Source organism: Dendronephthya gigantea, unplaced genomic scaffold (assembly GCF_004324835.1).
Source record: "Dendronephthya gigantea isolate DGI-Jeju-01 unplaced genomic scaffold, DenGig_1.0 000031F, whole genome shotgun sequence".
NCBI classification, from domain to species: Eukaryota; Metazoa; Cnidaria; class Anthozoa; order Malacalcyonacea; family Nephtheidae; genus Dendronephthya; species Dendronephthya gigantea.
This window is the reverse complement of record NW_021163041.1, coordinates 1,982,734-1,999,355: the sequence shown is the minus strand read 5'-3', so window position 1 is coordinate 1,999,355 and position 16,622 is coordinate 1,982,734. Positions and strand designations below refer to the sequence as shown.

The following is a 16,622-nucleotide window of genomic DNA, read 5'->3' as shown; positions in this document are numbered from 1 at the left end:
TTGTTGTGTTTTAACTGAAGACTTATTTCAATACTTCTAAGCCATTTCACGCTTCGTTAAATCTCGGCAACCGAGCTCATGCCTTTGAGTCAATTTCCTTGGCTTTTCTACACATATCTTCCAAGTTCAACATGACATGGTCTGAACCTGACAATCGCAATCCTAATGCAGTTTTCTTTATCTTTATTTTCAATGTTTAATTGGACTACGCTACATTGTCATAGTAATATTTCAGTGGAGTTTAATATAAGAAGTCTTCAACTCGGATAAAATGTTCTTGTGAGGGCTGTGAGTTTACGAACGCTGGTTCGAAAAATTTTCTCCAAGCATGAATCACCATAAGACCACAAGGCATTAATTGGATTCCAGATTTTGATTATCAAAATGAAAATTATTTGAAAGATAATTGCACTGTTGCATATCAAGGACAAGTTTTTATTTAATAAAACTATTTTTGGATTTTATTCATTTGAATGATATAAATGACATGATAATCTAATAAGAAATTAATTTTGAAAAGAATAATTGTCGCAGCGTCTGGGAGCATCCAGCGTTGTCATGCGACATAGTTGCGTTGGTTTAATTGTTCAAAGCTTGGTACAGAACATAAACAGTATTTTAGTGAGAATGGAGAGTTATCTCTCTCCAACATGGAGGGTTGTCAACCTTGAAAGACAACGCAGTAGGCTTCCATACAACCGTACCTTCACAACCTTATACCATATGACACTTGTCACATGCCAGAGCAAACTCTGAAGTTAATTCAACAGTTTTTTATATATATACAATGTTACAAATATAAGACTTGATGAGCATTTTTTCTAATCAAGAACTAGCCTTACAGCATTGGTACATATCTTATATATATAGATAATTCAATAATTGGTTCAATCCATATCAACTGAATCGTTTATATTTTAGTTGGGACTTTAATCTGATTGCTTTTTGTTATCTTTACATAAAAAATCCATTATTTACACCAAACATTACAAAATTTTCTTAAGGATCCTGTTGCAAATAATTTAGGAATTAGGACAGATCATCATCATCAAAAAGATCATCAAACACTATAAGAGGTATAAACAACATATTTCATCAAAGAGGGAATGTTAGTGTTACATGACGTAGATAAAGTTCAACGTTCTAAACATTATGTTTATTTATGAACTCACGATTGAAGAAATCTGCATGGACTGCTCTTTCACTTGCTGCTAGTTCTACCATCATATTTGATGAACAAGCCTAAAAAATTGTTATAATAAAAACAACTTTATCAACAGAGTACATATTACAGGGTACCGTGGTTACAAATTTCAAAGTATTTCTACTGTAGTTTTCAAATCAATGTTTGCTGCTGTTAGACACAAAATTTTATGTGCCAGGTTGATGAAAATTAAATATAATTGGGTTCAGTGGTTCATACACCTTTCTGGTCAGCACACAGCAAACACTAAGGCCCAGATCAGGCCTAATTAGGCCCAAAGGCAATAATAACTGATTATTGACAGAGCGTAAAATCTGTACTGTAAAATATCAAGCTGAGGCTTTTTAAAAACCTTGGTCTGATATTTCGCAGTACAGACCAAACAAGCGAGGTCAATAATCTGTTTATTATATGGCTGAACTGCCATCCAGGACACATCTAGGATACTGGTCCAGATACAGACCGCTCGATGCTCGTCAACCAATCAGAATAGAGGATTTTGAAAAGCCATAAAAATGATATAATAATCCTGTGGATGCCCTGGAATCAGGCTTGAGTGAAGCGTTGACTGCAGCACAGGCGTTTGATTTCATCATTCCTTGATTCAAACCCTAATACTATAAATCTTGCCACTAATAATGTAAAACCTTGTAATACCTCATCCATGTCCATTAAACCTGAATCAACCCCTTCAGGAAACATTTCATCTTGTACAGGAACTCCCGTGGGTTTCATTTTTTAGTGGATTTATTAATACTATGAATAGTTAGAGCACAAAGACAATTTAGACAACTATAAATTTTTATAATCTTTATTACTAACACGGTTATTTATCGTCACCGACGATCGTAACGAAGATATTACGACGGGGCCCGAAATAGTCAAATGTATTTGGCAAGAGGTCGAGCCATCTTTTTATCTTTTTGACTTTTTCCTTCGTGTTAATTGTTAAAAACGTATTTCTTCAATTTAGGATTCAATTGAATATCTATTTATTACTGTATATTTTACTTTACAATGCTTGAGCTTTGGGCTCATTCCAGCTCGACAAACATCGACAGACGACAGCTCCACAGTGCTGCTTTTGGACGATGATATTTTGAAAGCCTCTGGGATGTTGACAATGGTGGTCAAGAACAAGAATGATAATAAAGATATTTATTAACAAATACATTTGGTTTTGTAGTATTATTCTATTTAAAGAGAGATGACTGTGTACAATATCTACATTTTTAACCGCGAAGGCACCTGTCTGTATTATTATGAATGGAATAGAAGAACTGACTGTAACATGTCCAAGTACGAGGTATTAAAATAGTATGCCTATGCAGGGTAGTATAAAGACTGTATTAAAGAAGAATAGGTGAAAAATTTCTTGTAGTTGCATCTATTCAAACTAACAAGCAGTGGGGAAAGTACAGCTCCTACAAAGGATAACCCAGATTACAGTAAAGTCTTATAATGCTTATGCACTAGGACAGGTTAAATACCTAAGTACTCATCAGCTTGTCTATGACACAATGTACACCTTAATGTAATACCTGTATAGCTATATGCTGATATGCCCCACACAATGTTGAAGCAGTTAATTATTTGCGCCTTTATATTTCAAGGAATTCAAATTGTTACATGGCATGCTGTTTTCCATCAAATCATTTGTTACAAGATGGTCACCAATTGATGGGTATGAATAGCGGAATTAATATATTGTAATTAATGATTGTTAGGAGCGCTTGAACCAAGGGTAAGGGCAAGGGTAGCCCCATCCCTTTTACAATGTATCAAAATAATTTATTTAATTCATTATCTATTTATTAATAAGCTATTCAATTGTAAACTTTCTAAAATAAAATTATTGCCCAGTAAAAAAGTATTTCTACTATTTCTTGTACTACCAGGATCCAATGATACATATTCTGCTTTCTGCCTTTCAGGCATTGGAATTGGTGGTAAAATTTTGAAATCAGTATTTTGATTTCTGAGCTAGCTAGTTTCATTATGTGGAATAACTTTTTTACATGTACTTTATAAAGGAATTAAGTCTAATTTTTGTTTGAGTGTATTTTGTGTCTGTATTTTTCTAGGAAGAATTCCTTTATAAGTTATCGCACAAATAAATATAAGTTACATTTTTATGAAACACCAACTGGTATGAAGTTTGTTATGAATACAGATCTTTCTGTTGGGAATATTCAAGGCATGCTTCATGATATTTACAACAAGGTAAGTTGAGATTAAATTTACTCAAAACTTGGCATGTGGTGTAAATTGATTCATTTGTTTCTGTTTTTTTTTGCTCAGATATATGTGGAATATATTGTAAAGAATCCATTGTGCAAGCTGAATGAGCCAATTCAAAGTTCATTGTTTCGAACTAAATTAGATGAACATGTCAAGTCTTTATCATTCTATTAAACACCATTTTATTATCAGTAGGCATACATTTTGGAAGTCCAAAAATATTCAATTTGAAGATATCTATTATTGTACCTAACAATAGTATGAATTATATAGAATACAAAATCTTTGTCAATGAGTTTGTTATTTTGATCAAAAAACTTGTTTGTAACTTTGCACACTGATAATAAAGTTTTAAACAAAACATAGTTGCTCTGTGTTTGCAAGATGGCTGAAGATAAATCCTGGATTTTCACATGTTGATTTTCACATAGAAAACATCTGTTTAAATGAAAATGGTGGTGCAAATACTAATCTGTCGTGGGGAAGTTTGGCCATTTTTTGTTCGCTCAAGGTACCACGAAGCACCAGCACGCACTCCGCACAATGTAGTGAGCTACCGTCGAGCCTCCAATGAAACCCCATTTACACTACGCGCAATTTTACTATATTTTAGGTTTGGTACGGATGAAATTTGACTAACTATTTGGTAGTTTGAAATTTCGTCCGTAACATCTTTTCGGTAACGTATAATGTGGCAATTTTTTTCTCTTGTGTTCTTTTTCTAAAATGTATTAACATTCTGAAAATATTCTGAAAATGGCTTCAAATTTTTCTTCTGCCCTTGATTTTTCCATCAATTTTTTGTGCCCAATTTTTTTAATCTTTTTTCGTTCCATTTGTTTTCTTATGTCTAAAATTTTTTTTTCTCAATTTTTTTTTCTTGTCTCTTTTGTGTCCAAATTTTTTTCCTCACAAAATTTTTTCTTGTGTCCAATTTTTATTTTCTGTCATTTTTTTTCTAGTGTCAAATGTATGTATCAAAATTTTTTTGTCAATTTTTTTTCTTATGTCCAATTTTTTTTCTAGTGTCAAATGTTTTTCCTGTCAATTTTTCTTCTTGTTTCAAAATTTTTTTTGTCAATTTTTTTTTCTTATCCCAATTTTTTTTCCTGTTGATTTTTTTCTAGTGTTTAATATTTCAATATTTTTCTTGTTTCAAAATTTTTTTTTCTGTTATTTTTTCTCTAGTGTCAAGTCTTTTTCCTGTCAACTTTTATTTCTTGTTTCAAAATTTTTTTGGTCAATTTTTATTCTTTCTTTCAAATTTCCCTGTCAATTTTCTTTTCTTTTTAATCCTTTTTTAATCTTTTTTCGTTTCAATTTTTTTTCTTATGTTCAATTTTTTCATGTTATAATTTCTTTCTTGCAGTCAATTTTTTCTTGTGTCCAAATTTTTCCTCCTGTCGATTTTTTTTCTTGTTTCAAAATTTTCATTTCTTGTGTCTTTTGAGCCCAAATTTTTTTCCTCACAATTTTATTTCTTGTGTCCATTTTTTTTTCTCTGATTCTTTTTCTAGTGTCAAATGTTTTTCCTGTCAGTTCTTTTTTCTTGTTTCAAATTTTTTTTATCATTTTTTTTTCTTTTTTCAAAATTTTTCCTGTCAATTTTCTTTTCTTTTTAATCCTTTTTAAACCTTTTTTCATTTCAATTTTTTTTCTTATGTTCAATTTTTTCATGTCATAATTTTTTTCTTGCAGTCAATTTTTTTTCTTGTGTCCAAATTTTTCTTCCAGTCGATTTTTTTTTCTTGTTTCAAAATTTTTGTGTCAATTTTTATTTCTTGTGTGTTTTGTGCCCAAAATTTTTTCCTCACAATTTTTTTTCCTGTGTCCAATTTTCTTTCTTTCATTTTTTTTCTAGTGTCAAGTGTTTTTCCTGTCAATTTTTTTTCTTTTTTCAAAATCTTATCTGTCAATTTTTTTTCTTTTTAATCTTTTTTAAATCTTTTTTCGTTTAGATTATTTTTCTTATGTTCATTTTCTTCATGTCACAATTTTTTTCGTACCTACAAGTTTTTTTTTCTTGTTTCCAAATTTTTTTGTGTCAATTTTTATTTCTTGTGTCTTTTTGTGTCCAAATGTTTTTCCTCACAAAATTTTTTCTTGTGTCCAATTTTTATTTTCTGTCATTTTTTCTCTAGTGTCAAATTTTTTTCCTGTCAATTTTTTTTCTTATTTCAAATTTTTTTTGTGTCAATTTTTATTTCTTGTGTCTTTTGTGTCCAATTTTTTTTCCTCACAAAATTTTTTCTTGTGTCTAATTTTTATTTACTTTAATATCGTAGCCTTGACCACTAGGCCACCGGATTGTATGTTGATACCAAGCTTATAATAAATACCAACATTACAATATTTATTAATCCGGTGGCCTAGTGGTTAAGGCTACGGCCTATCAGGTTGTAAGCGTAGGTTCGAATCCGGCATGGGAAAGGTTCGATTTTTCGACCCGAAATTACTATTTAATTTGAAATTCTTCGAAAATATTAGGTCAAATAAAGAACAATAGCTATCGACAAATAATGTGGTGGCCTAGTGGTTAAGATGTTGATCCTTAAACTGCAGACAGGCGTTTCAACTCCTAGCAGTGCAAAGGAATTAGCCTGAAAATTTTCGGTGTGATTTGGAAGCCTTAAAAGAGTTAAAAGACTTTTCGGACTTTCGGAAAGGCTGTAAATTGAAAAAAGTTTGAAATAAAAAAACTGAAAAAAATTCTCGCGTTCAAAAGTACTCGAAAATTGAAGAAAAAGCACAAGTAAAAAAATTTTAAAAACATGTATCTTCTAAAAAGACTGAAAATTAAAAGTCAGAAAAAAAAATTAAAAATTTCCCGCTTTTAAAAAACTCATGTTTACTTACCTTAATTTTTTTTTAACGAAAATTTGACAGGGTGATTTTCTCGAGAGTGAAAAAATTTAATTTTTTTCACTTTTGTGAAATTCTCTTAGATTTTTTTTGACGAAGAAGTATTTTGTCTTGGGCTACCTGTGTCTGTCTTGGGCTACTGTGTCTGGCTTGACACAGGTAGCCCAAGACAAAATACTTCTTCGTCAAAAAAAAAATCTAAGAGAATTTCAAAAAAGTGAAAAAAATTAAATTTTTTCACTCTCGAGAAAATCACCCTGTCAAATTTTCGTGAAAAAAAGGTAAGTAAACATGAGTTTTTTAAAAGCGGGAAATTGTTTGATTTTTTCCGTCTGACTTTCTTCATTTTCAGGCTTTTTAGAAGACACGTGTTTTTAAAACTTTCTTTACTTGCGCTTTTCTTTTAATTTTCAGGTACTTTTGAACGCGATAATTTTTTTTTGGTTTCTTTATTTCAAATTTTTTTTCAATTTACAGTCTTTCGCAAAGTCCGAGAAGTCTTTTCACTGTTTTACACATTCCAAATCACACCGAGATTTTTCAGGCTAATTTTGTTGCATTGCCAGGAATTGAAACGTTTGTCCTCGCATTGAGAGACGAACGTCTTAACCACTAGACCACCGCGTCATTTGTCGAAAGCTATTGTTCTCTAATCGACCTAATCCTTTTCGATGAATTTTAAATTAAATAGTAATTTCGGTGGGAAAAATCGAACCTTTCCCATGCAGGGTTCGGACCTACCCTTACAACCTGGTAGGCCGGAGCCTTAACAATTGGGCTACCTCAATAACATGTATATTAAAGCTGCCATCAACAACCAATCCTACGGCCCAGTGGTTAAGGCTACGGCCTACCAGGTTGTAAGGGTGTGTTCGAATCCTGCATGGGAAAGGTTCGATTTTTCCCACCGAAATTACTATTTAATTTAAAATTCATCGAAAAGGATTAGGTCAAATAGAGAACAATAGCTTTCGACAAATGACGCGGTGGTCTAGTGGTAAAGACGTTCGTCTCTCAATGCGAGGACAAACGTTTCAATTCCTGGCAATGCAACAAAATTAGCCTGAAAAATCTCGGTGTGATTTGGAATGTGTAAAACAGTGAAAAGACTTCTCGGACTTTGCGAAAGACTGTAAATTGAAAAAAAATTTGAAATAAAGAAACCAAAAAAAAATTATCGCGTTCAAAAGTACCTGAAAATTAAAAGAAAAGCGCAAGTAAAAAAAGTTTTAAAAACACGTGTCTTCTAAAAAGCCTGAAAATGAAGAAAGTCAGACGGAAAAAATCAAACAATTTCCCGCTTTTAAAAAACTCATGTTTACTTACCTTAATTTTTTTTCACGAAAATTTGACAGGGTGATTTTCTCGAGAGTGAAAAAATTTAATTTTTTTCACTTTTTTGAAATTCTCTTAGATTTTTTTTTTGACGAAGAAATATTTTGTCTTGGGCCACCTGTGTCAAGCCAGACACAGGTAGCCCAAGACAGACACAGGTAGCCCAAGACAAAATACTTCTTCGTCAAAAAAAAATCTAAGAGAATTTCACAAAAGTGAAAAAAATTAAGTTTTTTCACTCTCGAGAAAATCACCCTGTCAAATTTTCGTGAAAAAAAATTAAGGTAAGTAAACATGAGTTTTTTAAAATTTTTTAATTTTTTTTTCTTTTTAATTTTCAGTCTTTTTAGGAGATACATGAAGTGCTTAATTTTCGAGTGCTTTTGAACGAGTACTTTTGAACGTTTTCGAGTACCGTTTTCAGTTTTTTTATTTCAAACTTTTTTCAATTTACAGCCTTTCCGAAAGTCCGAAAAGTCTTTTAACTCATTTAAGGCTTCCAAATCACACCGAAAATTTTCAGGATAATTCCTTTGCACTGCTAGGAGTTGAAACGCCTGTCTGCAGTTTAAGGATCAACGTCTTAACCACTAGGCCACCACATTATTTGTCGATAGCTATTGTTCTTTATTTGACCTAATATTTTCGAAGAATTTCAAATTAAATAGTAATTTCGGGTCGAAAAATCGAACCTTTCCCATGCCGGATTCGAACCTACGCTTACAACCTGATAGGCCGTAGCCTTAACCACTAGGCCACCGGATTAATAAATATTGTAATGTTGGTATTTATTATAAGCTTGGTATCAACATACAATCCGGTGGCCTAGTGGTCAAGGCTACGATATTAAAGTAAATAAAAATTAGACACAAGAAAAAATTTTGTGAGGAAAAAAAATTGGACACAAAAGACACAAGAAATAAAAATTGACACAAAAAAAATTTGAAATAAGAAAAAAAATTGACAGGAAAAAAATTTGACACTAGAGAAAAAATGACAGAAAATAAAAATTGGACACAAGAAAAAATTTTGTGAGGAAAAACATTTGGACACAAAAAGACACAAGAAATAAAAATTGACACAAAAAAATTTGGAAACAAGAAAAAAAAACTTGTAGGTACGAAAAAAATTGTGACATGAAGAAAAAAACGTTTTGACATAAAAAATTGGGCATAAAAAAAATTGATGGAAAAATTTTGGGCACAAGAAAAAAATTTTGATGGAAAAAATTTGGACACTTGATAAAAAATTTTGATGAAAAAAAATTTTGATGGAAAAAAATTGGACACAAGGAAAAACAGGTTTAACAAAAAAAACTAAAAAAGATAGGCATAAGGAAAAAAAATTTTGGATGGAAAAAAAATTGGGCATAAGAAAAGAAAAATTGAAGGGAAAAAAAATTAGGCACTTGATAAAAAATTATCATGGAAAAAGCACATGGGCATACATACCTCGAAATGGTTGCATTCTTTCATTGCATTCTTTCATGAAACAAAAACATTTGAACACAAAAAATCATACTTTGGTGAATTTTAAAATTTTAGGCGAATCGGTGTCGGGGGACCAAAGGAAAAATCTTGATTTTCGTCAATTTTTAGAAATTTCAAAATTCGATTAGAAATACCTTGAAATGGTTGAGAACTAAGTAGCATTACATTCTTTCATTAAACAAAAACATTTGAACACAAAAAATCATACTTTGTTGAATTTCAAAATTTTTGGCAAATCGGTAACGGGGAACCAAAGGAAAAATCCTGATTTTCGTCAATTGTTGGAAATTTAAAAATTCGGTTAAAAATACCTCGAATTGGTTGAGAACTAAGTAAAATTGCATTCTTTCATGAAACATAAACATTTGAACACAAAAAATCATACTTTGGTGAATTTCAAAATTTTAGGTAAATCGGTAACGGGGGACCAAAGGAAAAATCTTGATTTTCGTCAATTTTTAGAAATTTCAAAATTCGATTAGAAATACCTTGAAATGGTTGAGAACTAAGTAGCATTACATTCTTTCATTAAACCAAAAACATTTGAACACAAATCATACTTTGTTGAATTTCAAATTTTTGGCAAATCGGTACGGGGAACCAAAGGAAAATCCTGATTTTCGTCAATTGTTTGGAATTTAAAAATTCGGTTAAAAATACCTCTCGAAATGGTTGGAACTAACTAAATTGCATTCTTTCATGAAACATAAACATTTGACACAAAAATCATACTTTGGTGAATTTCAAAATTTTAGGCAAATCGGTAACGGGGAACCAAAGGAAAAATCCTGATTTTCGTCAATTGTTGGAAATTTAAAAATTCGGTTAAAAATACCTCGAAATGGTTGAGAACTAAGTAAAATTGCATTCTTTCATGAAACATAAACATTTGAAGACAAAAAATCATACTTTGGTGAATTTCAAAATTTTAGGTAAATCGGTAACGGGGGACCAAAGGAAAAATCTTGATTTTCGTCAATTTTTAGAAATTTCAAAATTCGATTAGAAATACCTTGAAATGGTTGAGAACTAAGTAGCATTACATTCTTTCATTAAACAAAAACATTTGAACACAAAAAATCATACTTTGTTGAATTTCAAAATTTTTGGCAAATCGGTAACGGGGAACCAAAGGAAAAATCCTGATTTTCGTCAATTGTTGGAAATTTAAAAATTCGGTTAAAAATACCTCGAAATGGTTGAGAACTAACTAAAATTGCATTCTTTCATGAAACATAAACATTTGAACACAAAAAATCATACTTTGTTGAATTTCAAAATTTTTGGCAAATCGGTAACGGGGAACCAAAGGAAAAATCCTGATTTTCGTCAATTGTTGGAAATTTAAAAATTCGGTTAAAAATACCTCGAAATGGTTGAGAACTAAGTAAAATTGCATTCTTTCATGAAACATAAACATTTGAACACAAAAAATCATACTTTGGTGAATTTCAAAATTTTAGGCAAATCGGTAACGGGGAACCAAAGGAAAAATCCTGATTTTCGTCAATTGTTGGAAATTTAAAAATTCGGTTAAAAATACCTCGAAATGGTTGAGAACTAAGTAAAATTGCATTCTTTCATGAAACATAAACATTTGAAGACAAAAAATCATACTTTGGTGAATTTCAAAATTTTAGGTAAATCGGTAACGGGGGACCAAAGGAAAAATCTTGATTTTCGTCAATTTTTTGAAATTTCAAAATTCGATTAGAAATACCTTGAAATGGTTGAGAACTAAGTAGAATTGCATTCTTTCATGAAACAAAAACTTTTGAACACAAAAAGGTCATACTTTGGTGAATTTCAAAATTTTAGGCGAATCGGTAATGGGGGACCAAAGGAAAATCCTAATTTTCGTCAAATTTTTGAAATTTCAAAATTCGGTTCAAAATACCTCGAAATGGTTGAGAACTAACTAGAATCGCATTCTTTCATGAAACAAAAACATTCGAACACGAAAAATCATACTTTGGTGAATTTCAAAATTCTAGGCAAATCGGTAACAGGGTACCAAAGGAAAAATCCTGATTTTCGTCAATTGTTGGAAATTTAAAAATTAGGTTAAAAATACCTCGAAATGGTTGAGAACTAACTAAAATTGCATTCTTTCATGAAACAAAAACATTCGAACACGAAAAATCATACTTTGGTGAATTTCAAAATTCTAGGCAAATCGGTAACAGGGTACCAAAGGAAAAATCCTGATTTTCGTCAATTGTTGGAAATTTAAAAATTAGGTTAAAAATACCTCGAAATGGTTGAGAACTAACTAAAATTGCATTCTTTCATGAAACAAAAACATTTGAACACAAAAAATCATACTTTGGTGAATTTCAAAATTTTAGGTAAATCGGTAATGGAGGACCAAAGGAAAAATCCTAATTTTCGTCAAATTTTTGAAATTTCAAAATTCGGTTCAAAATACCTCGAAATGGTTGAGAACTAACTAGAATCGCATTTTTTCATGAAACAAAAACATTCGAACACGAAAAATCATACTTTGGTGAATTTCAAAATACTAGGCAAATCGGTAACAGGGGACCTAAGGAAAAATCCTGATTTTCGTCAATTTTTTGAAATTTCCAAATTCTGTTCAAAATACCTCGAAATGGTTGAGAACTAACTAAAATTGCATTCTTTCATGAAACATAAACATTTGAACACAAAAAATCATACTTTGTTGAATTTCAAAATTTTTGGCAAATCGGTAACGGGGAACCAAAGGAAAAATCCTGATTTTCGTCAATTGTTGGAAATTTAAAAATTCGGTTAAAAATACCTCGAAATGGTTGAGAACTAAGTAAAATTGCATTCTTTCATGAAACATAAACATTTGAACACAAAAAATCATACTTTGGTGAATTTCAAAATTTTAGGCAAATCGGTAACGGGGAACCAAAGGAAAAATCCTGATTTTCGTCAATTGTTGGAAATTTAAAAATTCGGTTAAAAATACCTCGAAATGGTTGAGAACTAAGTAAAATTGCATTCTTTCATGAAACATAAACATTTGAAGACAAAAAATCATACTTTGGTGAATTTCAAAATTTTAGGTAAATCGGTAACGGGGGACCAAAGGAAAAATCTTGATTTTCGTCAATTTTTTGAAATTTCAAAATTCGATTAGAAATACCTTGAAATGGTTGAGAACTAAGTAGAATTGCATTCTTTCATGAAACAAAAACTTTTGAACACAAAAAGGTCATACTTTGGTGAATTTCAAAATTTTAGGCGAATCGGTAATGGGGGACCAAAGGAAAAATCCTAATTTTCGTCAAATTTTTGAAATTTCAAAATTCGGTTCAAAATACCTCGAAATGGTTGAGAACTAACTAGAATCGCATTCTTTCATGAAACAAAACATTCGAACACGAAAAATCATACTTTGGTGAATTTCAAAATTCTAGGCAAATCGGTAACAGGGTACCAAAGGAAAAATCCTGATTTTCGTCAATTGTTGGAAATTTAAAAATTAGGTTAAAAATACCTCGAAATGGTTGAGAACTAACTAAAATTGCATTCTTTCATGAAACAAAAACATTCGAACACGAAAAATCATACTTTGGTGAATTTCAAAATTCTAGGCAAATCGGTAACAGGGTACCAAAGGAAAAATCCTGATTTTCGTCAATTGTTGGAAATTTAAAAATTAGGTTAAAAATACCTCGAAATGGTTGAGAACTAACTAAAATTGCATTCTTCATGAAAAAACATTTGAACACAAAATCATACTTTGGTGAATTTCAAAATTTTAGGTAAATCGGTAATGGAGGACCAAAGGAAAAATCCTAATTTTCGTCAAATTTTTGAAATTTCAAAATTCGGTTCAAAATACCTCGAAATGGTTGAGAACTAACTAGAATCGCATTTTTTCATGAAACAAAAACATTCGAACACGAAAAATCATACTTTGGTGAATTTCAAAATACTAGGCAAATCGGTAACAGGGGACCTAAGGAAAAATCCTGATTTTCGTCAATTTTTTGAAATTTCCAAATTCTGTTCAAAATACCTCGAAATGATTGAGAACTAAGTAGAATTACATTATTTCAATAAACGAAAACATTTGAACACAAAAAATCATACTTTGGTTAATTTCAAAATTTTGGGCAAACTCGGTAACGGGGGATCAAAAGAAAATTCCTGATTTTTCGTCAATTTTTTGATGTGATTTCTTTTTCAGTGATAATTAGCATTTCAAAGCCTTGTTTGACACATTTTCAAAAGATTTCCGATCGGCGGAAGAATGTAATTTTTATCGACTTTTGTCGACCCAATGATTCGTTCATTTTTTAACAGAATGACGCGTACATGGATGTCATTTGAATGGCAAATAAATATTCCACGTAAATACACGTCAAATTTGGATTCGAATTTTTTTTTACACAGTATATATTACTTTCATTTTTACTTGCCACGACTTTATTAATTCAGTTTCCGCCTTCATGCGGTTTCCGTTCACGATCAGCAGGCAAAACAGCGTCATGCAGTAACGTTATACACTAAACAGGCAAGTGCATCATTGAATCATGGCAACCTCAACACGTCCGCATTACAAACTAACTTACTTTCCTCTGCGAGCAAGGGCTGAACCAATACGTATAATACTGACATTGGCTGGAGCTGACTGGGAGGATAACAGGAATATGAACGACGACGATTTGGCAGCTTTAAATGAACGTAAGCCTTGCGATATAGTTCACATTTTTTTATTGTAATTTCTTGGACCGGTTGATTTGCCTGACTTGCTCGCTACGCCGGCTTATTTAGCTGCTTTCCGACAATATATGAAGTGTTTGGACGTATTGACCCGAGGCCGAGAAGAAATTACATCACAATCACTTTCAAGTTTAAATCTCAGCGTAGATAAAAAGTACACTTAGAGAGCCAAATGCATGTGTAGTGTATACTCAGTCAGAAGCAGTCATGCGAATTATCATGCATAAATTGTTCGAATACCAGGGTATTTGCATTTCACATTGTTCAAAATTTAATTTAGAGGGAGTCTGTCCGTATGGCCTATTACCAATCCTTGAATTTGATGGTGTTGTTCTAGCGCAGAGTATGGCTATTCTGCGTTACCTTGCCAGGGAATATGGTTGGTTATACTATCGTTGTATCAATATATTATCCCCGAGCCGGTGCGAAGCACCGGGCGAGGGTACTAATTCCGCCCGGAGATTTTAATTACGCCCGGGAATGCAAATGCGAAATGAAAGTTGTCCGCCATTATGTCATGGACGTTGGGCGTTTTTGTAAGTTATGCGCATACGTGAGTTTAAGACGAGTTAAAACTGGTAACTAACAAACGTTTGCAAGCGTGCGATTGGCTAAATTAAAATTTTGGTTCGCGTCAGCATAACTGATATTTTGAATTATAAAACTTTTATTAGTTTAAAAATTTTTTCATTTGGATCGTTTTGAAAATATACGGAAAAATTCACTTGCAAAATTGATTAAAATGTAAAGTTAATGATGCTTTCCGATAGAAAAACTTTGATTCAAATCGTTAGTGAAAAATCTACGAGTTTAAAGCATTCTTGGAGTGTTTTTGAACAGGTAAATAGGTAGATTTTGTATTTTAAAGCATGCAAGTATTTCGTAAGTTTAACTTGTAGATTATACGACTTCGATCATTCAGCAAAAACGAGTATTATAGAATTTCACTAATGGAAATATATGTTTATTACTTCAGGCGAGGGGATTTTGCATGCATGTATTTCTAGTATTAACCTAATAATTTATAAGTTCAAAGTTATACCCAACAATTAACGGGCGATTTTAAAACGATTAAAAACCACTATCCGGCGGATAGCGCTATTCGATTTTCATACAACCGGCCCCTGGCTCCGTGTTGTATAAAAAACGCAACCACCAAATATTTATAAACATTCGATCTTTCGTGATTAAATATAGAAAGCGAAAATTCATGAGCATTTAGTTTAGTGTGGTTGCGTTTTTTTTATAAAAAAAGTGCAACACTGTATAATTGGCACAAGAGGATTGATATACTGCAGTCTGCAGATAGAATTCAATGGCAGTGCAACTGTCATTATATACGTATACTCTGTTAATTATACTCTGCATGGGATATAAAAATACGCTGTATATACCCAATCTAATCCCCCCCCCCCTCTAATGTGCGCCCTTGCAGAATCCTGTTAAATTACACGCAAACTCAAAGTTAGATCGCACTGAACCCTAACTAATTCTAACTCTAACAGTAGCTACGTACTTCGACATCGCGCAGCATAATGAATAGTGGGATTAATTGTAGTAAATTATCAGTGCCACTTTCACAAATATCTGATTAAAAAGAGAGATTGCAGTTTTTTTCGATACAACCTAGTTGTTGTATATTTTCCGAAACTAAACAGGATTTCTCCCAGAAACAAGTCTTGAAATTGCAATAGCAGACAGTATCGTTGATCAAATACAGGACTGTGTTCTTAAAGTTATCAAGATGTGGTTTACCAAAGACGCAAGCGAGAAGGTATAATATACCATTATCCTAGGCTATTTCACTTGATATTTAAGACGGTTTTCTTCGACTTCTTTAGCAATAAAATCAGCTAAAATCATGGAAAGTGTGGAACAGAATAACTTAAAATTTTATTGTGTTTTATTTTTCCTAATTAGAGTAAAGCAAAGCAAGATCTGGTAGAAGGGCTTTTTCCAAAAAACCTATCTTATTTTGAAATTATATTGAACAAGAATTGCAAGGGGAAAACATTCTTCTTTGGCGATAAGGTGATATATCAGTAGCTTACCACCCGGCGTCCAATCAATATTCCAATTTTCTTCTATGATTTGAAGAGCATTAAAATGCTGATTACAGATGAAGAAAATCAAAAAACGAAGGCCCATTAGGGGATGCCGCCTTACAATTTTTTTGCAAACCTAAATTGCACAAATCAGCGAGCCGGCGCTATATCGAACCATGCATGCTGTCTATTTGTCCAGGTTTCGAGAACAGAAATGTAATTTACTGTGTTACATAAGTAAGAACACACTCAATCCTCTAACAGAAAAATTTAACACAACCCTGACACAACGTATGAATAGCATTGGATCTTTTGTCGCGTCATTTATAATTTCGCATTTAAAAAACTATTTTATCTTTTTAGATAACGTACGCGGATATTAACTTCTTTTGTTTTGTAAATGGCTTTATTCTGGCTGGACAAATCGAAGTTCCTCCGATTTTAACCAAGTACCCAGGGTTAACGAAATTATACAAAGCAATTCTGAATCATCCACGGTTACGTGAATACCTCGAGAAAAGACCACCCACTGATGGTCGCTAATTTGAAACCCCAGCATGTTGGCAGTCTTGAGTCTTCTAATTACTTTCTATGTTTCTTGAGTGTGATAATAGTGGAAATACCATAGTCTACATGTGGTTAAAATATACGTTCACTTGCATTATATACAGTTCACCAACAAAAATAAAATATGAAAAAGCAGTATTTTACGATCATATAGTA

General features: G+C 31.9%; 2 protein-coding genes and 1 long non-coding RNA gene across 3 annotated transcripts; 2 read left to right on the top strand and 1 right to left on the bottom strand.

The window, feature by feature from the left end:
• Positions 1-133: 133 nt before the first annotated feature.
• LOC114524410 lies at positions 134-2,051 on the bottom strand. Its single transcript, XR_003687094.1, has 3 exons — positions 1,862-2,051; positions 1,173-1,242; positions 134-1,067 (listed from the first exon to the last, which is right to left on the bottom strand). It is a non-coding gene; the product is annotated as an uncharacterized LOC114524410 (long non-coding RNA).
• A 212-nt stretch (positions 2,052-2,263) lies between these two features.
• On the top strand, positions 2,264-3,778 carry LOC114524408 (trafficking protein particle complex subunit 1-like). Its single transcript, XM_028545471.1, has 4 exons — positions 2,264-2,510; positions 2,818-2,888; positions 3,289-3,427; positions 3,506-3,778. Exons 1-4 carry the CDS (start codon positions 2,412-2,414, stop codon positions 3,617-3,619), a joined length of 423 nt encoding a protein of 140 aa, XP_028401272.1. The 5' UTR covers positions 2,264-2,411; the 3' UTR covers positions 3,620-3,778.
• Positions 3,779-13,574: 9,796 nt separating this feature from the next.
• On the top strand, positions 13,575-16,588 carry LOC114524407 (hematopoietic prostaglandin D synthase-like). The gene is made up of 5 exons (XM_028545470.1): positions 13,575-13,815; positions 14,135-14,233; positions 15,513-15,628; positions 15,775-15,885; positions 16,263-16,588. Exons 1-5 carry the CDS (start codon positions 13,665-13,667, stop codon positions 16,440-16,442), a joined length of 657 nt encoding a protein of 218 aa, XP_028401271.1. The 5' UTR covers positions 13,575-13,664; the 3' UTR covers positions 16,443-16,588.
• The last annotated feature ends 34 nt before the right edge of the window (positions 16,589-16,622 follow it).